Source organism: Myripristis murdjan, chromosome 22 (assembly GCF_902150065.1).
Source record: "Myripristis murdjan chromosome 22, fMyrMur1.1, whole genome shotgun sequence".
Lineage (NCBI taxonomy): Eukaryota > Metazoa > Chordata > Actinopteri > Holocentriformes > Holocentridae > Myripristis > Myripristis murdjan.
In genome coordinates this window covers 23,344,352-23,358,851 of record NC_044001.1, presented here as the reverse complement: position 1 = coordinate 23,358,851, position 14,500 = coordinate 23,344,352, and the positions used below count along the sequence as shown (strand labels likewise).

At 40.2% G+C, this 14,500-nt stretch overlaps 1 protein-coding gene across 1 annotated transcript in view; it reads left to right on the top strand.

The window, feature by feature from the left end:
- LOC115380757 (ALK tyrosine kinase receptor) overlaps positions 1-14,500 on the top strand; it is a 282,301-nt gene that overhangs the window by 57,856 nt on the left and 209,945 nt on the right. The window contains 1 exon segment of the mRNA XM_030081965.1: positions 2,073-2,237. Within this exon segment, the coding sequence (XP_029937825.1) occupies positions 2,073-2,237 (165 nt within the window).

Below are 14,500 nucleotides of genomic sequence, written 5' to 3'. Positions count from 1 at the left end.
TTAAGACCTATTATATAGGTTAAATACTGTTTTTTACGCAAATGTTAATGAAGACCAAAATACTATTTGATAATTCAGTCAGGAATGCAAAACAAAAAAGGTTCTGACGGACTGGGTGACTCCTTGTGCCTACTAGGGCCAGATCGATCAGATTGCCAGTTCATCAGGTTGATATTGACCTTATATTAAATTTAAAATTTTAAATATTGCTCAGTCAGTCTTTTATACATCTTATATGATGGATCTTCCTCCATGGTCACAACCACACAAACACTTTTTGCAAGCTGTTTTGAAGCTCATTCCTTGGCTTCAGCCAAAGACATTATTTATATGTTTGTCTCATCGCTAATTGCAATCATTATTAATCATGTGGGCATGTCTCTGCAATTACTTGATTTGCAGTGTCTTTAGTGAAGTGGATGTTAAGACAGAGTAGCTTGCGCCCACAATTTAAGCGCGAACAATGATGCTAGCAGCAGACACTATTAATGTTTTTGTGAATTCACCCCTCAGTCTCACAAAATGGGTAAAGTGCTGTTTGAGAGGCCTTTTAGCTCAGACAAAAGTAGAAGTCTGGGGGGAAAATAATAGTTAGCAGGAGAAAGGTCATTTAATTGGCCCAAAGCATCAACTATCTGTGACTTCAGTCTTAAAAATATTGGTTTTACTGTCACGGTTTATAAAATGTATTTCCTGAACCCTTGTGCCTATAGTAATGAAACCTTGTGTGATTTAGACTTTAATTGCAGACCCAAAGCTGTCTGATGTCTTTACAATAACACAGCAGAGTTTCAGTTTTCACTCATTAGGTTCTAATTCAACTCTAACGATGGATATTATTGATATTGATCTGCTTGGTTATATGTGAATTCACATTTCACTGTTTTACCCAGCCTGGTCATGTTTCTCGAGTGTTTCTGTTTCCTGATCATGTTGGTGTACCACAGCAAGCCGCTCAAGAGACAAGTATGTCAACTTAGAAAGCTGATTGTATAACACTCTTGAGTAGCTCTCATCCAGGATCCATGGTGAGAAGTCATTTGAAACTGATAGAGCCCTCTCAAACACAGATTGTCACAGGGATGACTCCATATGAGGTCTGTCCACAGGGAGGGAAGGACAGATGGAGGTAAAGAGACATACAGAGAGAGGATGAGTGGGACGAGATCCAACCCTGTCATTTTCTCTCTGAGTAATATGTGTGAGAAGGTTTTTGGTATTATCACAATAATACCTAACTCCTAGTGCGTCCAACCCTATGCTTGAAAGCATCCTTTTTTTGTGTGAACCCTGCGTTTGTACAGTATGACACCTCCACCCCCCGAAAACAAGCTGATCCCAACGTGCTGGTGTACAGCAAAGGTGCGATGCCATTTCATATGAAAACATGAAAACTCCCACCAACACATCTGATCCCCCCTTAAGCCATTTTGTTAGCTGTGTTCTCCTTTGAAGCTCTAGTTAAATCTGGAATTAACCTGTAAAAGCAATATCACAATTGTTTACAGACTATTGAAGACTGCAAACTGCTAAGAGACTGCACAGCAGCAGCACATTTATCAAAATCTTCGACATTCAATTGCAAAAGAAAACAAAATGATGCAGTAGCACTTAAGTATATTACTTAAATTGAACGCAACCCTTTGCATTTCCCTTGATGATGCCCTCAATTAAAAGTTTTTCATCTGCAGATCACACAGCAAGGTGTTTGTGCAGGCATGCTTAATGGTTCCATCAGCCTTAATTCCCAGTGGTTCTGGGATTAGCAAAGTTCAGCTTTATGAAGTGGTCTACCAGATTGACTCTACCAGTTTGAGCCTCATTGAGTAACTGCAGTATGATACCTTCTGTTTAAAGAATAATACCACTGAAGTTTGTTTTGAATTATTGTTAGAAGAGTTTTTCTTTTGGCACTCAGTTCAGTTGAGACCTTAGACAGACAGCATGGTCCAAATCTAAAACTTTTAAATGTAAATCTATGTGAAAATACTTGAAATGTATATCATTAAGCAAATTCTAAATTAGGGATTTGACAGCTAAGGTTACTGTATGAATGTCTTTCATTTTGCCAGATCACAGATGCCCTGGCAATAACAAAATATGTGACCAGCGCATAGGGGCTAACCCAGAGTTCACATGGAGCGTAGTGGCTGCTTGGAACCCACGGGATCAAGGCAACGCGAAGGCTGAAAAGAAGGAAGGAAGTCCCCAGGGGTGGGAGGAAGGTAAGACTGAAGGTATCACATTCCCTCCTTGCAGGGGAATTTTACTTTTCGACCACATTTGTCAGTCTGTTAACGCTCCGTGTCGTTGAGTCAACAGGCATGGTTTGGTTTTCCTTACTGTGCTGTACTTCATAAAGATTCACCATGCCATCACATTAGGATATCATTAAGCTTCTTTAAATTCAAACAGTATGCCAACAGAGCTTGCTCATTAGGCTGTGATGACACAGCATGCCTTATTGAACACACCTGCTGCCTTTTTTCAGTCACTTTCAATGGCTTTGTTGCAGCGGGCACAAATGTCCTCCAAACTTTGTGTTTTGGATGTGGCCCATTTTAGGACATTCCCACAGACCACACATGATGTCAGTGCTAAAATAAAAACCCTTTGAAACAGGATCCAGCAAGGTATATGCTGCAAAAAAAAAAAAAAAAAAAATCTTACCAAGTCATTTAGTCTCAGATTCAGTGTTAAAATCAGCAAATTGAATGTTGCATCATCTTCTTGACATTAGTGGCACTGTTCAGCCTTATTCCACTTTGTTTCAGCATATTATATAGTATATTCCTGAAACTAGTGAAACTGCTTTGGGAACAAGTGAGATTATCTCATCCCTCTGACAGGGTTTTTTTTTTTTTTTCTTGCTTAAAATGGGGACTTTTTGCAGCATCACTCTTGGAAGAGATGATAGAGCTCTCTTCTGCGGTGGAGGATGTCACGTACCCACAGTCTTCTTTTTGTAATGGGCTAACACGCTCGAGCCCTTTTGCAGCTTTGTGTTACTTAAGTTTAGCTTATAAATTGTGAGATTTTATATGATTTAATTTTCCTTTTTGCCCTTGGATGTCTTGCTTTCTTTATCTCTGGTGTCTCTTCACATTTGAGCTTGAGCTTTAAACATTAAACAGCAAAAATCTCACCGCTTGCCTCAGCTTACCCTCTTTTCCCCCCACTAAAAGTAGAAGGAGAATAGCATGTTTGTTAAAGTGTTATTGAGATATTGCTCTTCATAAAAAAAGTTCTCCTAGGTAAAGAGTTGAGTGAATATAGTTTGCTGCTCCAATAGTCTGTAACATCTTGTAGGCCCCTGCTTTTGACTCTACCATATCCTCCAGCATCATTCATTTTCATACTCTGGAAGATGAGAAAACAGTTCCTGTCATCTTATCTCCTGAGGTGACGGTGAAATGAAGGGAGATAGTGGGGTCTATTTATTTCCTTAAATGTTTTTTTTTTCCCCATCATGAGTCAGAAGTCCATGAGACCAGATGGGTAGAGTGCTGGCTGAAATTGAAAAAGTGAAATATATTGACTGGTAAGAGAAAGGAGTTAGTGCGAGTGGACTGTAGAGATGATTGATGTTTGTATATATAGGTGTAAATGGAGGCAGAAGACGTATGTGTAAATGCATCATGAAAGGTGGTCGTGCTGTGCGAAGAACTGGCACCAGCCTTGTTTCCTCACCAAATAGAAAACAACATTTCTCTTTTTTGCAGTGTTCTCAACTTCTATTTTATTTATTTATTTTTTTTTTTACTTACAGGATAAAAATAACAATCATAATATTACAATGGCAACCACAGAGCAAAATGACAGAGAATCACTGATTGTTCAACTGTGAAATACAATTCTTTATTTTTCTTCTGTTCCTTCTTAATATAACTTGAGAATAGCAGGCAGTAAATGTAGCAGATAACTGAAATTGCTTTGCTTGTGTTTGCAGAATTTGAGAATTCATCAAGTGAGAATCAGATGTCTTCTGCATCGTTATCGTGTTATCGTGTCTGGGTTGTTGTGGGGTGTCTGACAAACCCCCTCTCATGACTTCAAATATAACATCCAATATCCTATAACTATAATAGATTTCATGAATCTTCATAGATGCTACACATATTTTAGACTCCTCAACTTGACAGATACATAACGTACAGATATCCCCACTATATAGCAGTATTATTTTATTTTATTTTATTTTATTTTATGTATGTATTTATGTATGTATTTTGACAGACTTTGATATCATTCCTAATGTCCACCTAAAACGGACATCCCTAATGCTGGTGAGCTTCTTAGGCAGGAGGACAAATGAATTGAGATTAAAATTGACAAGTTATGCAAGAATATTAAAGAAATTATTTACAAAGTGATGTACTTCAGGCCTTTATGACTGTTCCTGATATTATAGCAGCTATAATCAAAGAAGTCATGCATTTATGCCAAAAAAAAAAAAAAAATCTGATCATGATTGAAGGTAGGCGACACAGAGTACAAAGGAAATATATGTGCATAATCATGTTCAACCCTTCAGTTAGCCATAATGCAGTTGGCATATTTTGAATAATTGAGCTAGGTGAGCTGCTGTCTCCACATATTTCAGTGTTGCGTGCAATTTAAAAGAGATGGAAATAAGGGATGAAATGTTTAATGGCTGTGATCTGCCGGGGTTGTTTTCTACCTAAGTTATTCGCTCTAAGATGTTCAACTTTGAAACTCGGGAGCTCCACGGTTTCATTTATCCAGAGATGCTGGTAGCGAGCCTTGTGTTGCACAGACAGAAGCTGGCCAAACAGACATTGCTGGGATCAAGCAGAACCCCAGCCACAAAAGACTGTAAGATGTTCATGTGTTTATTTATTGAGAAGTGGGTCCTATAAAATCAGTAATGTTCACTCACAAATAATTATTGCCCTGTAAATGGAGAGAAGATGGCACGTATTTTGCCATGCACCAAAAAATTTGAACCTAAGATGATTAATGCAATTCATTCAAACTATAGAAGTTAATAATTAATAATTAGAGGAAGCATAGCCCAGTCAACATACCCAGGTTTATGCTTAATAATTCATTTTATTGGGGCATGTAAATTACTTGGTTGGATTTCTTTTGTTTTGATGTATGTTATATTTACAAAGCAGAATGCATGGAGCAAGGCAGTGAAGTTGCGAGTGGTAGACCAGTTACTTAACAAGATGGCTCTCAGTTGTGTACAGGCCTCTGCCAAGGTTGTAGCTGCATGTTATGTGTCTCTTTATACCAAGCCACACCTGCTTTCGGCAATGCTGTTGCCATAGGAGACACCCTTTCCAGCCAATCAGCAGGGACATTTTGTCAGTGCTGCCTTGACCCATGACTAACTTCCCCGGCAGGTTTCATGATGTCAAGTGAATGCATATATAAACTACGGCCTGCCTGCTGTCATTCTCCTTTGAGGTGATTTGGCCCTGAAAGTGAATCACTAAGTATGTTGCAAATCCATCAATTACTTTTTGAGTCATCCTGCTGACAGACGTACATATGAACAGACGGAAAGAGGTGATCACATAACCGCCCGCTGGAGGTTTCACCTCTGTGGCAAAGGTAATGAATCCATGTAAACCGGGTAATAGAGAAATTGTGTTGCTTTGAACCATGCAAACGTTGTAATGGAAATAGTGCCTTAAGCTGATTACTCCCAGTAATCAAGGTACTGGGGAGCATGTAAATGTATTTAATGACACTGCTGGGGATAAACGTTTCATTCCCAATGTGACAATGCACTTTGTGCTTAATGCTGTACTCGTGGTACTGTACATGTTACTGTTATGCATATGCAGAATGCCTAATGTGAGGTTTTTGTTAGATAAGTCTGTATATTTTAATAGACAACCTGTGTCTGTTTTTGCCTGATGTGGCTCATTGTACTATCTGACATTATATGCTCAAATGTGTTATGAAATTTTAAATTTACAAATTGTCAAACCATAATTCTAATTCCCTTTGTCACTGCATACATGCAACTTAAGGAAGTGATCATAGTCCCCCCCTGCCTTCCCCTTATGGCTAGTAAGTGGTCTGAGAAGCCACGTTAGTGCTTTGTTTAAAGCCACTAATGAGAACTGCTTGAGGCAGTGGCTCTCTGGGCAAGGCAATTATCATAACAGATCATGATTAGCATTTATTATAAGAAAAATCATTGCTGTTATCACGTATGATACATAAGTGCTTTTTGATGTGAGAGGGCACAGTGAAATGTTTTCCCACAGCGGCTGGTTAACAGGTGGTGATGTGCACATTTGGCACAACCTGCGGAGGGAGGTAAAGGTCAAGGAATGTGCGATATACATATCCACTCAACCAAAGCATGCAAAAATCGGCGCCAAATGTTTCTTCTGTGACACTAATCGGGGTGACTAGAAATGAGTCACCTCTTTTGAGTGCAATCCGGAGAGGTTTCTACAATTGAAGTTGAGGAAAAATTAGGACACTGTAGAACAGAGAAAAAACAAAGACAGTAAATGAATTGGATGTATTTTGCTTCTCCTGTGCCCTTTTTGCGTAGAGCGGGTCGTCTCAATTCCATGCGTCTGCCCCCGATGTCTCCTGCCAAAGAATAGTGTGAATATGATTACACATTGATTTCTCGCTCTTGCACACCGAATAGAGAAGCATGAGTTGGAGCTTGGAGCTGACTGGCAGGGGGAGATATCCAGTAGGATGCTGTTTGCTGGAGCCGTTGATTTGTTTGTTTGTAATGGAGTGGCCCCGAGGCTGTCTCTGTCGTCTGCCAACTCAGGGAGGCATCTGGATTTTCCTAGCAGGGCTGAGCATTATAGGATTCAGGATATAAAGGAAAAAATGCAGAGAGAGAGAAAGCGAAAAGGCTTACTGCTGATGTTCTCATCCTACAATGAGCACCATGTTAGTGAAGGTTCGATACGTTCACATAGGCCCTTGACACTGTCAGTACAAATGTCATGCCTTGAGCATCACATCTGTCCTAGGTGGCTCAGTTTATCCACATCACCTTCCATAGTTTTAGCAAAGCAAAGGATGTGCGCTATCCAAATATCACAGTAAAACTGTATTCCTTAACCCTTTGCACTCTAATTAACTTTAAATTTCTTCATAAGTAGCTTCAGAGTTAGAAAAATCATTTTTCCTCACTCTCTTGTCTGGCAATAGTTATGTTCCCAACCAAAATGTTTTGCATATGTTATGCACATTTAAAACATTTGGTTTAAGAAAATGCAAATTAATGCTGGTTTCCATCAATTACGTTACGCGAATTATCCTGAAAAGGGCGCTTTAATACTCTGTAATCAAATGCCGACAGCCAAACAGAAGATAGAGAGATTGAATTACATGCTCGTTATGGGAAGAGTGGTTATTACAGTCCTCAGTATACATCACTGATCAAACGCAGGCGAGTGACAGAACAGAGGCTGCGCAGTGGCTCATCTTGTCCCAGTTCAAGTTTAGGATTATTCAGAGCCCAAAATCACTCCCTCCCTTGCTCCTGCACTGTGCAGAGAGACAAATGATGTTGGTGTAACAAATCAGAGATCTGTATATGCATAAACTTTTATGCAAGTTTTGTGGGCTTTTGCAAATTGAAAGTGTTTCTATTCACTTTTCCATGTTTTAATGTTCAGTTCAAAATTTGTATAAAAATAGGTGGATGGAAACCCGGCTAGTGTCACATACATATTCTGTATGCTGCTGGTTGCAATGCTTCATTGAAGCTACATCACACTTATATTGAGTGAGATATTAAAAAAGAGATGCCATTGTTTTGTGGCTGCACCATTACTTCAAATAGAATATATATAGATGTATTTTCCCTCATTTTACACACTGTAATTCAGCAGGACATAACAGGTATACTTGGAAACCTTGGGATCTCTGCTAGAATTTAAAATGAAGTCCTGTGTTTGAACAAAGCTCGGCCACACAGCAGTGACAAACACACTGATAGGAACAGTAGGGTTGAAATGGTTAATGTAATATACATACTGTACATTATTCCCTAATCTAACAGGATATTGAGGCAGAGCATAACATAGAGAGCATCTGTATGCATGCGTTTTTATCTGATGAGATATGATGTTCAAAATCTGTGATGGGGTTTTTTTGTGTGGAATTGTCAAGTACACCTGCTGATGCATCTTCAAAAAAAAAAAAACATTCTGAGAAGTATATTATTGAAGTAAAAATACAAGAAAATATATTTTTGTGGCATTTATTTGACAAATAGTTTAATTTGTGCGTGATATGAAAAAAGTCATTTATCATTTCAGTGTGACTTTAAAATCTAAATGCCTTGGGAACAATACTTCACAAACGTATATTGGGAAATTACAGAACAATGTTAACAGTAAAGGAACATCTGTCAGGTTTGGACTGTTGCAGGAGTATTGTTTCTGGAATGCCCACGGGTGTTAAACACTAATTTTGAATCCCCCAACTACAACAGGAGATACATCATCACTGTCATAAAATTTGAAGCCTGAGGGCTCATATATGGCTTGCACTCGTCTTCCGACTTATGACATATTGTTATAGAGCAGAACAATACCAGAAAGAACACACAGCAACAAACAGGACTGAGGCAATAAATTAGCGAGGCAGTTACCTTCAAAGGCAATCGAAAACCTTTTTGAGAGAGTGCAGGAATGAAAGAACATTGTCTCTAAGGTATTTTTTGCACTCTTGTGTACTGTCATTTAGTTATCACTGTAATGTTGCAGTAAAAAGCTATTGAAAGCCCTATTATATTGTGGAAAGCCATAAACAAAATGATCTAGTTATGACATCTTTCAGAATGTGTTTTGAATTAAGACGTTCAGTTTTATTTACCAATTAGCTTTTCAATTTAAGAATGATGCTCCTTTTTAGTTTCATCAGTTTGAGTGATGAAACTCAACGCAACACTATTAGCCATAATGTTATGTCCAGTAATTTAACACATGTAGTAATGTAAGATAATCCTGAAGTGTGGGAGAAAATAAATAAAGAGATTAAAAAAAATCAGACAACAGAATCACTGTTGTTGCAAGGCGTAGTAAGCATTTATCAGATCACCACAACTCTAGATCTTTTTTTCTGAGAATCATGAATGATTCTATTCAGACCATTTTGTATTGATTCAGACCTCAGTCAGACCGATTCCCTCTTTTTATGTCTTTAAGCATTAATAATCAATGTATTGATGCAGTGAATGAAATGTTCCTGGCATATTCAGAATCCTCCCAGTCCACATCTGTGAACACAAAGTTGTGGTTTTAGCACTGCACTCAGCATGTATGAAACCCTACTAGAAACAGGTTATGAGCATTTTTGGCAATTTTGCAGAGAGTGATATTACCACCCACTGTGTCTGTGGCAGACAATGTAGTTTTCAAAAAGCCACTTAATTCAAGCAGTCCTAACTATTGCTTCTAATTCATGTATCCCTCATTTAGAGCAGTGAAAATAACTGAGAACGGAGATCACCTCTGCGGCCCGTGGGTCCTGAATCTAGTGAAGATATGCTGTATAGCTCTTTCTATGGGTCGATGCAAGTCTGCACATACGCACACACAAAACTGTCTGTATAGGAGTCAGTATGGCTTGTGGGATAGATAGTGATCACTGTTGTGTGTAGCTGGTTGGTAAAAAGGTTGTTTTTTTTTTTTTTTTGCTTGCACGGTGGCTGGCAGTGGATTCTTCTTTATCAGCTGCTTTGTCAACCAACTGTGAAGTGGCAAGTAGCTATATATCTGCTCTTTTGGAGGAGGGTAAAAGGAGAGTAAACGGCAACATGGGGCAAAATGACGACTGCAACCGGTGAGCATTTGAACTTAGCCTGCACCACATACTGTTGAGTGCCTTTTGCTGTGCCTCAGCGAGGCCTCCAGGGAGAATCTTCCTGAACACTATTATATGGATGGAATGACCTGGGTTGACACCAGCCCTGCACAGTCTAGAAAGTAAAAAAAATAGAAAAAAATATACTGTAGTTGATTCTACAGTTAATAGAAGCTCCACTCCAAGTTTCTCAAAGTTTGATTTAAAATGAATCAGAATGAAACTTCTTGGTTACTTTCACCTCTATCTAGTGAGATTGCATCTGGGCAGATCAATGGTCCACTTGCCAGGCATGGAGGAATGGCCCAATGACTTTTTATCTCCCCAGAAGCTTTGTTACCCAGGCAAATAATTATGAAGCATTACTTTAGATAGGAGGCAATTTGTTCTACTTCACTGTTTTGGAGCTGAGACACAACAGCCCTGGCATTTGGGCTCAACGCTGTTCTTTGGGTATGGTGCCTAAATCTCTGACCCAATAGGCAAGACAAAACCAGACTGCACAAAGACAGGGAAAAGTGTCTCCATGGCAACATGCTTGGCTTGTCAGACCTATGTGCTTGGGATTATAAGAAGAACACTTTGCCATGAATAGTCACTCTGGCAGCGACATACAAATAGAAAAACTCTTCATCATTTATATTCGTTGCATTGTACGTATGTGTGAGGTAATAAAGAGTCCTCATCCCTGCGGTGAAACGAGAGTGTGACAAGACCTTGCCCAAGGCTAGCATAGATTCAGGACTTTTATCCATGACACTGACAGCAAGGAGATAATGGGCTGGGTCAGTTGAGTAGACAGGTCTCAGTCTTTAGCTACTTCAGGCAGAAGCTGAAAAACCTGAACTAGAAGTACTTGTAGCATCAAAGGCATCAACGTTGTGTTAGAAATAGTAGTTCCAGCAGTAATGGTAATACACAGGGTACTACATGATGCAGTATTGGAAGTAGTAGTTGTAGTAGAAGGGGTTGAAGTATGTGAAGTAGTCCAAAATGGTAATATTGTAGTAGTTGTAGTAGTAGAGGCAGTGGCAAATCTGTGATTAGAGAAATGATCATTAAATGCTTGAAGACTAGATGACCTGCTTAGGACATCACACTTTACGCTTTTACTTAAGTTCATTGTAATCATTTAGCAGTTCAGACTTGCCGATAGCATGCTATTGAAAAAAAAGATATCGAACAAGCCATGTTAAAAGGCATCTTACTGAGGCACTGTAAGATGAATGGCAGGTGCTACGTATTAAGTTCAAGCCCTTTGGACTCCCTTCAGGCTTTCCGTTTTCAACCGCTCCCAGAGTCACTAACCCAGTCGGCAACCCACTGCTAATGAGCTGGTATAGATTAGCTGGAGCCTCTCGCTTTTCATCAATGGTGAAGCCTTGAGGGAGCTGTGAGGTCGCCACACTGTGGAGAATCGTGAGGTGTTGAAAGATCAGTCTTTAATGTGCCCTCCAACCTTGAGGATCATTCCCAATGAGCTTGCTGCTTCCTTTCCCTCCTCGATGTCAAGTTTGTCATCAGGGGAGCCAAGACTCAGCTCAATGTCAATAATGCAACAAATGCTGGGCCTCCAACCCGGCATTGTTAATGAAGTGCCCCAGACTATAAAAACCTAAGGTCGACAGTCTATACCGAGCTCATCCTTTTTTACAAGTAACAATGTGTTTCAATAATATATAACTACCTCCACTGCCTGGAGTTGTATCTTAATTATACCCAACTCTCAGCATCACAATTACCACACCTCGTCTTCCTAGCTTTGAGGGGAAAAAAGGAATCTGTGTGTGCCTCATGGATCTTTTTCTACTTGTATTTAAAACATGGAAACAAAATGTGCTAAGATGTCTTTCTGTATTGTAACACAGACAGCTGGAGAAAACACATGATGCTCATGTGTAGTTTACTGCTACAGACTCTGCAAGCAGAAGACAGCAGATCCTTCCTCCAACAGAGGATGGCACCCTATTCCTGGCAAGGCCTCCAGCTAATATCCTGGGATGATAATTACCTGTGTAGGATATGGAGACGCTGTCATTCTCCATTCTCTCACTGTCTCACGTTTAATGAACTACAGTTAAAAGACAAATAAAACAGAAGGAAGCAATTACAAGTACAGCATACCTTTCAAAGACAGAAAAAATCTCATTATCCCAACGTTCATTCTGATGTAATTAGGATACAGTCTGTAGACTATCCAATTAGTGTGCTTGTGCCACATTGTTGACATCCCTCCCAAAGCACTCTGTGTGTGTGTGTGTGTGTTTGTGTGTGTGTGTGTGTGTGCGCGTGTGTGTGTGTACCAGGTATTACTTACGCTGTGGGGACATAAATGTGTTTACACAATTATGTTGGGGGCCTCGCCACCCGTATAAGGACAAAGAGCAAGTCCCTTTAACAAAAATCAGCAATTTTAGGGTGAAGACTTGGTTTAACACTAAGGTAACTCTTGGGTTATGTTGGTCAAGTAGTGGTAATCGTTAGGGTAAGGATAAGTGTCTAGGAAATGAATGTAAGCCAGTGTAATGTCTTCTGAAGTGATGGAAACACAACTCTGTGTGTGTGTGTGTGTGTGTGTGTGTGTGTGTGTGTGTGTGTGTGTGTGTGTTGCTTTGTAATGAAGTGTGCTGCCCGTGGATTCAGTTGTCATAAACGCCTAGTGTGAAACTCAGAAATTTCACTGTAGGACTGCACTTGTTTTCGAAATATTAGAGACCACTGATGATGGCATGTAGAACTTCTCATTTGTTTGCCGTACACTTTTAAACATATTCAAACCAGAGCTCAGTCAATCAGTTACTTTCGCATTAACTTGCCATGTGGTCACAAAAATGCTTTTGCACGCTTGGATATTAGGTGAAGCTATTTGAGCTGCCAGACACCTCTTACTTAGTCTTGAGTGGATCATCGATCCTAAAAGGTCAGATCGATTGGTTTCTTGAAGGCCAATGTCTTCCATGCCCAATCCCATACCCATACCCCATTCACTGCCAAGATATCTCTCCTTATGCAATCAATCAGTCTATTGATCCTGACCTGAACATGGGGCCAATGAAGATGTGTGTGTGTAATGGTGAGGTAACAGCTGAGACCTGCATTCATCCAAGGAATTACCTGGCCTTGGCTAGACTGTGCACCAGAGCTGAAACCATTTATACAGTTGAAGTAAATTCATGCCAACAGCAGCTCAGAGAGTTGTGTTCCTGTACGTCTCTCAGGGGGAATGGGGAAGGATGGAGGTGGACGAGGTGGAGGGGGTGTATGTGTGGGGGCACATGGGTCTTTTCCCAGAATCACTCTTTGGTGTTCCACCTGCGCCCCAGCCGTGTTAGGTTTGATTAATTAGGCTCTTTTGATGGTGCTTCCCTGAAGGCTTCTCCCTTGGTAAGAGAACATCCCCAAGATCACACACACATACTCACGCACATAAGACGCATGCATGCACACACACGCTCTCATACGTTGTGTGTGGCAGCCCAGCAGTCCCCAGGGCTGTGATCAGACACGCTTCTGCTTTTACTGGGGACATGGAGAGGTGATGCGGAGGATCTCATTCATCCAATGTCTCGGGTAGGGCTATACCTTTGCTCTGGTTCCCCTGCTGGTCTTTGATGCTGCATACTTCAAAGAAGCATGTGTGTTTTTAAGCCTGCTCACACTTCTTGCCTGTTGTACACCATTTCTGTCCCTCTCCTTCCCACACCAGTCATTCAAATGAAAGGTTAAAAACCCACATGCTTAATGACAGCTGTTACCCTTAAGACCAGCTCACTCTTTCCAGGTTTCCTTTTGTTCTCACAGCGTACATGTTGATCCTCTCTTTGAACAAGTGAAACCATTTTGTGTGGATAAGGCACTGAATTTTTGAACCTCTTACTATTGTATATGCAGATCTATTTGGGGAGTCTTTGAAGCTGAAGAGACCTCCCTGCTTTGTTTTCACTGCTTATGTTGCATCTGGTAGGTGGAAGGAAGATTGTGTGAATGGGAAGAGAGGAAGAACAGGAGCTGTTATTTTCAAATTAAGGTAATGGCAGGAGCCAATGTAAACCAGTGTAATGGGACATCAGTTTTTCAAGAAGTAAATTTTGCTTGTTGCTTTGCTAGCCCTTATTCAGTCTCATACTGCTTAGAGGACACCCCCAACTTCCTCCATGCACAGGGAACTATAATAACATCACTGATAAAAAGATGCAGAGGTTGTTGGGAGATAGCATTGCTACAGAGAGCATAGTGCAGACAAATGCAAAAGAATGGGCAGTAGATTTCACATGTGATCGAGCTTGTGAGTGTGCCCAGATAAGGTAAAAGACAGGAGGAATGAAAACCGCTTTTCTTTGCCTTGGTGTTTTAGCTTTATCAGCACACCAGATGGGTACAAAAGAATGATATTGTTGAGAAGTGACCCAGAGATAAATTAATTAAGCACCACTAGCATCACCATCAACAAAACTGGCGGCAGAGCACATAGTAATTATTTTCACAAAATTGAAAATGAAAACCTACTCCTGATGTCTTAGTCAGTAAAAGCTAATGGACCACTGGTTTGGAGTGGGGAATGAAGCCAGGTTTCTGATGTATCCCTTGGTGAATATGCAGTGTGAAAAAAGGCAGTCTCGGTTGTCACTTGATGTCACAGCTTCCAAGTCATATTGCAGCAGGCCTTCTT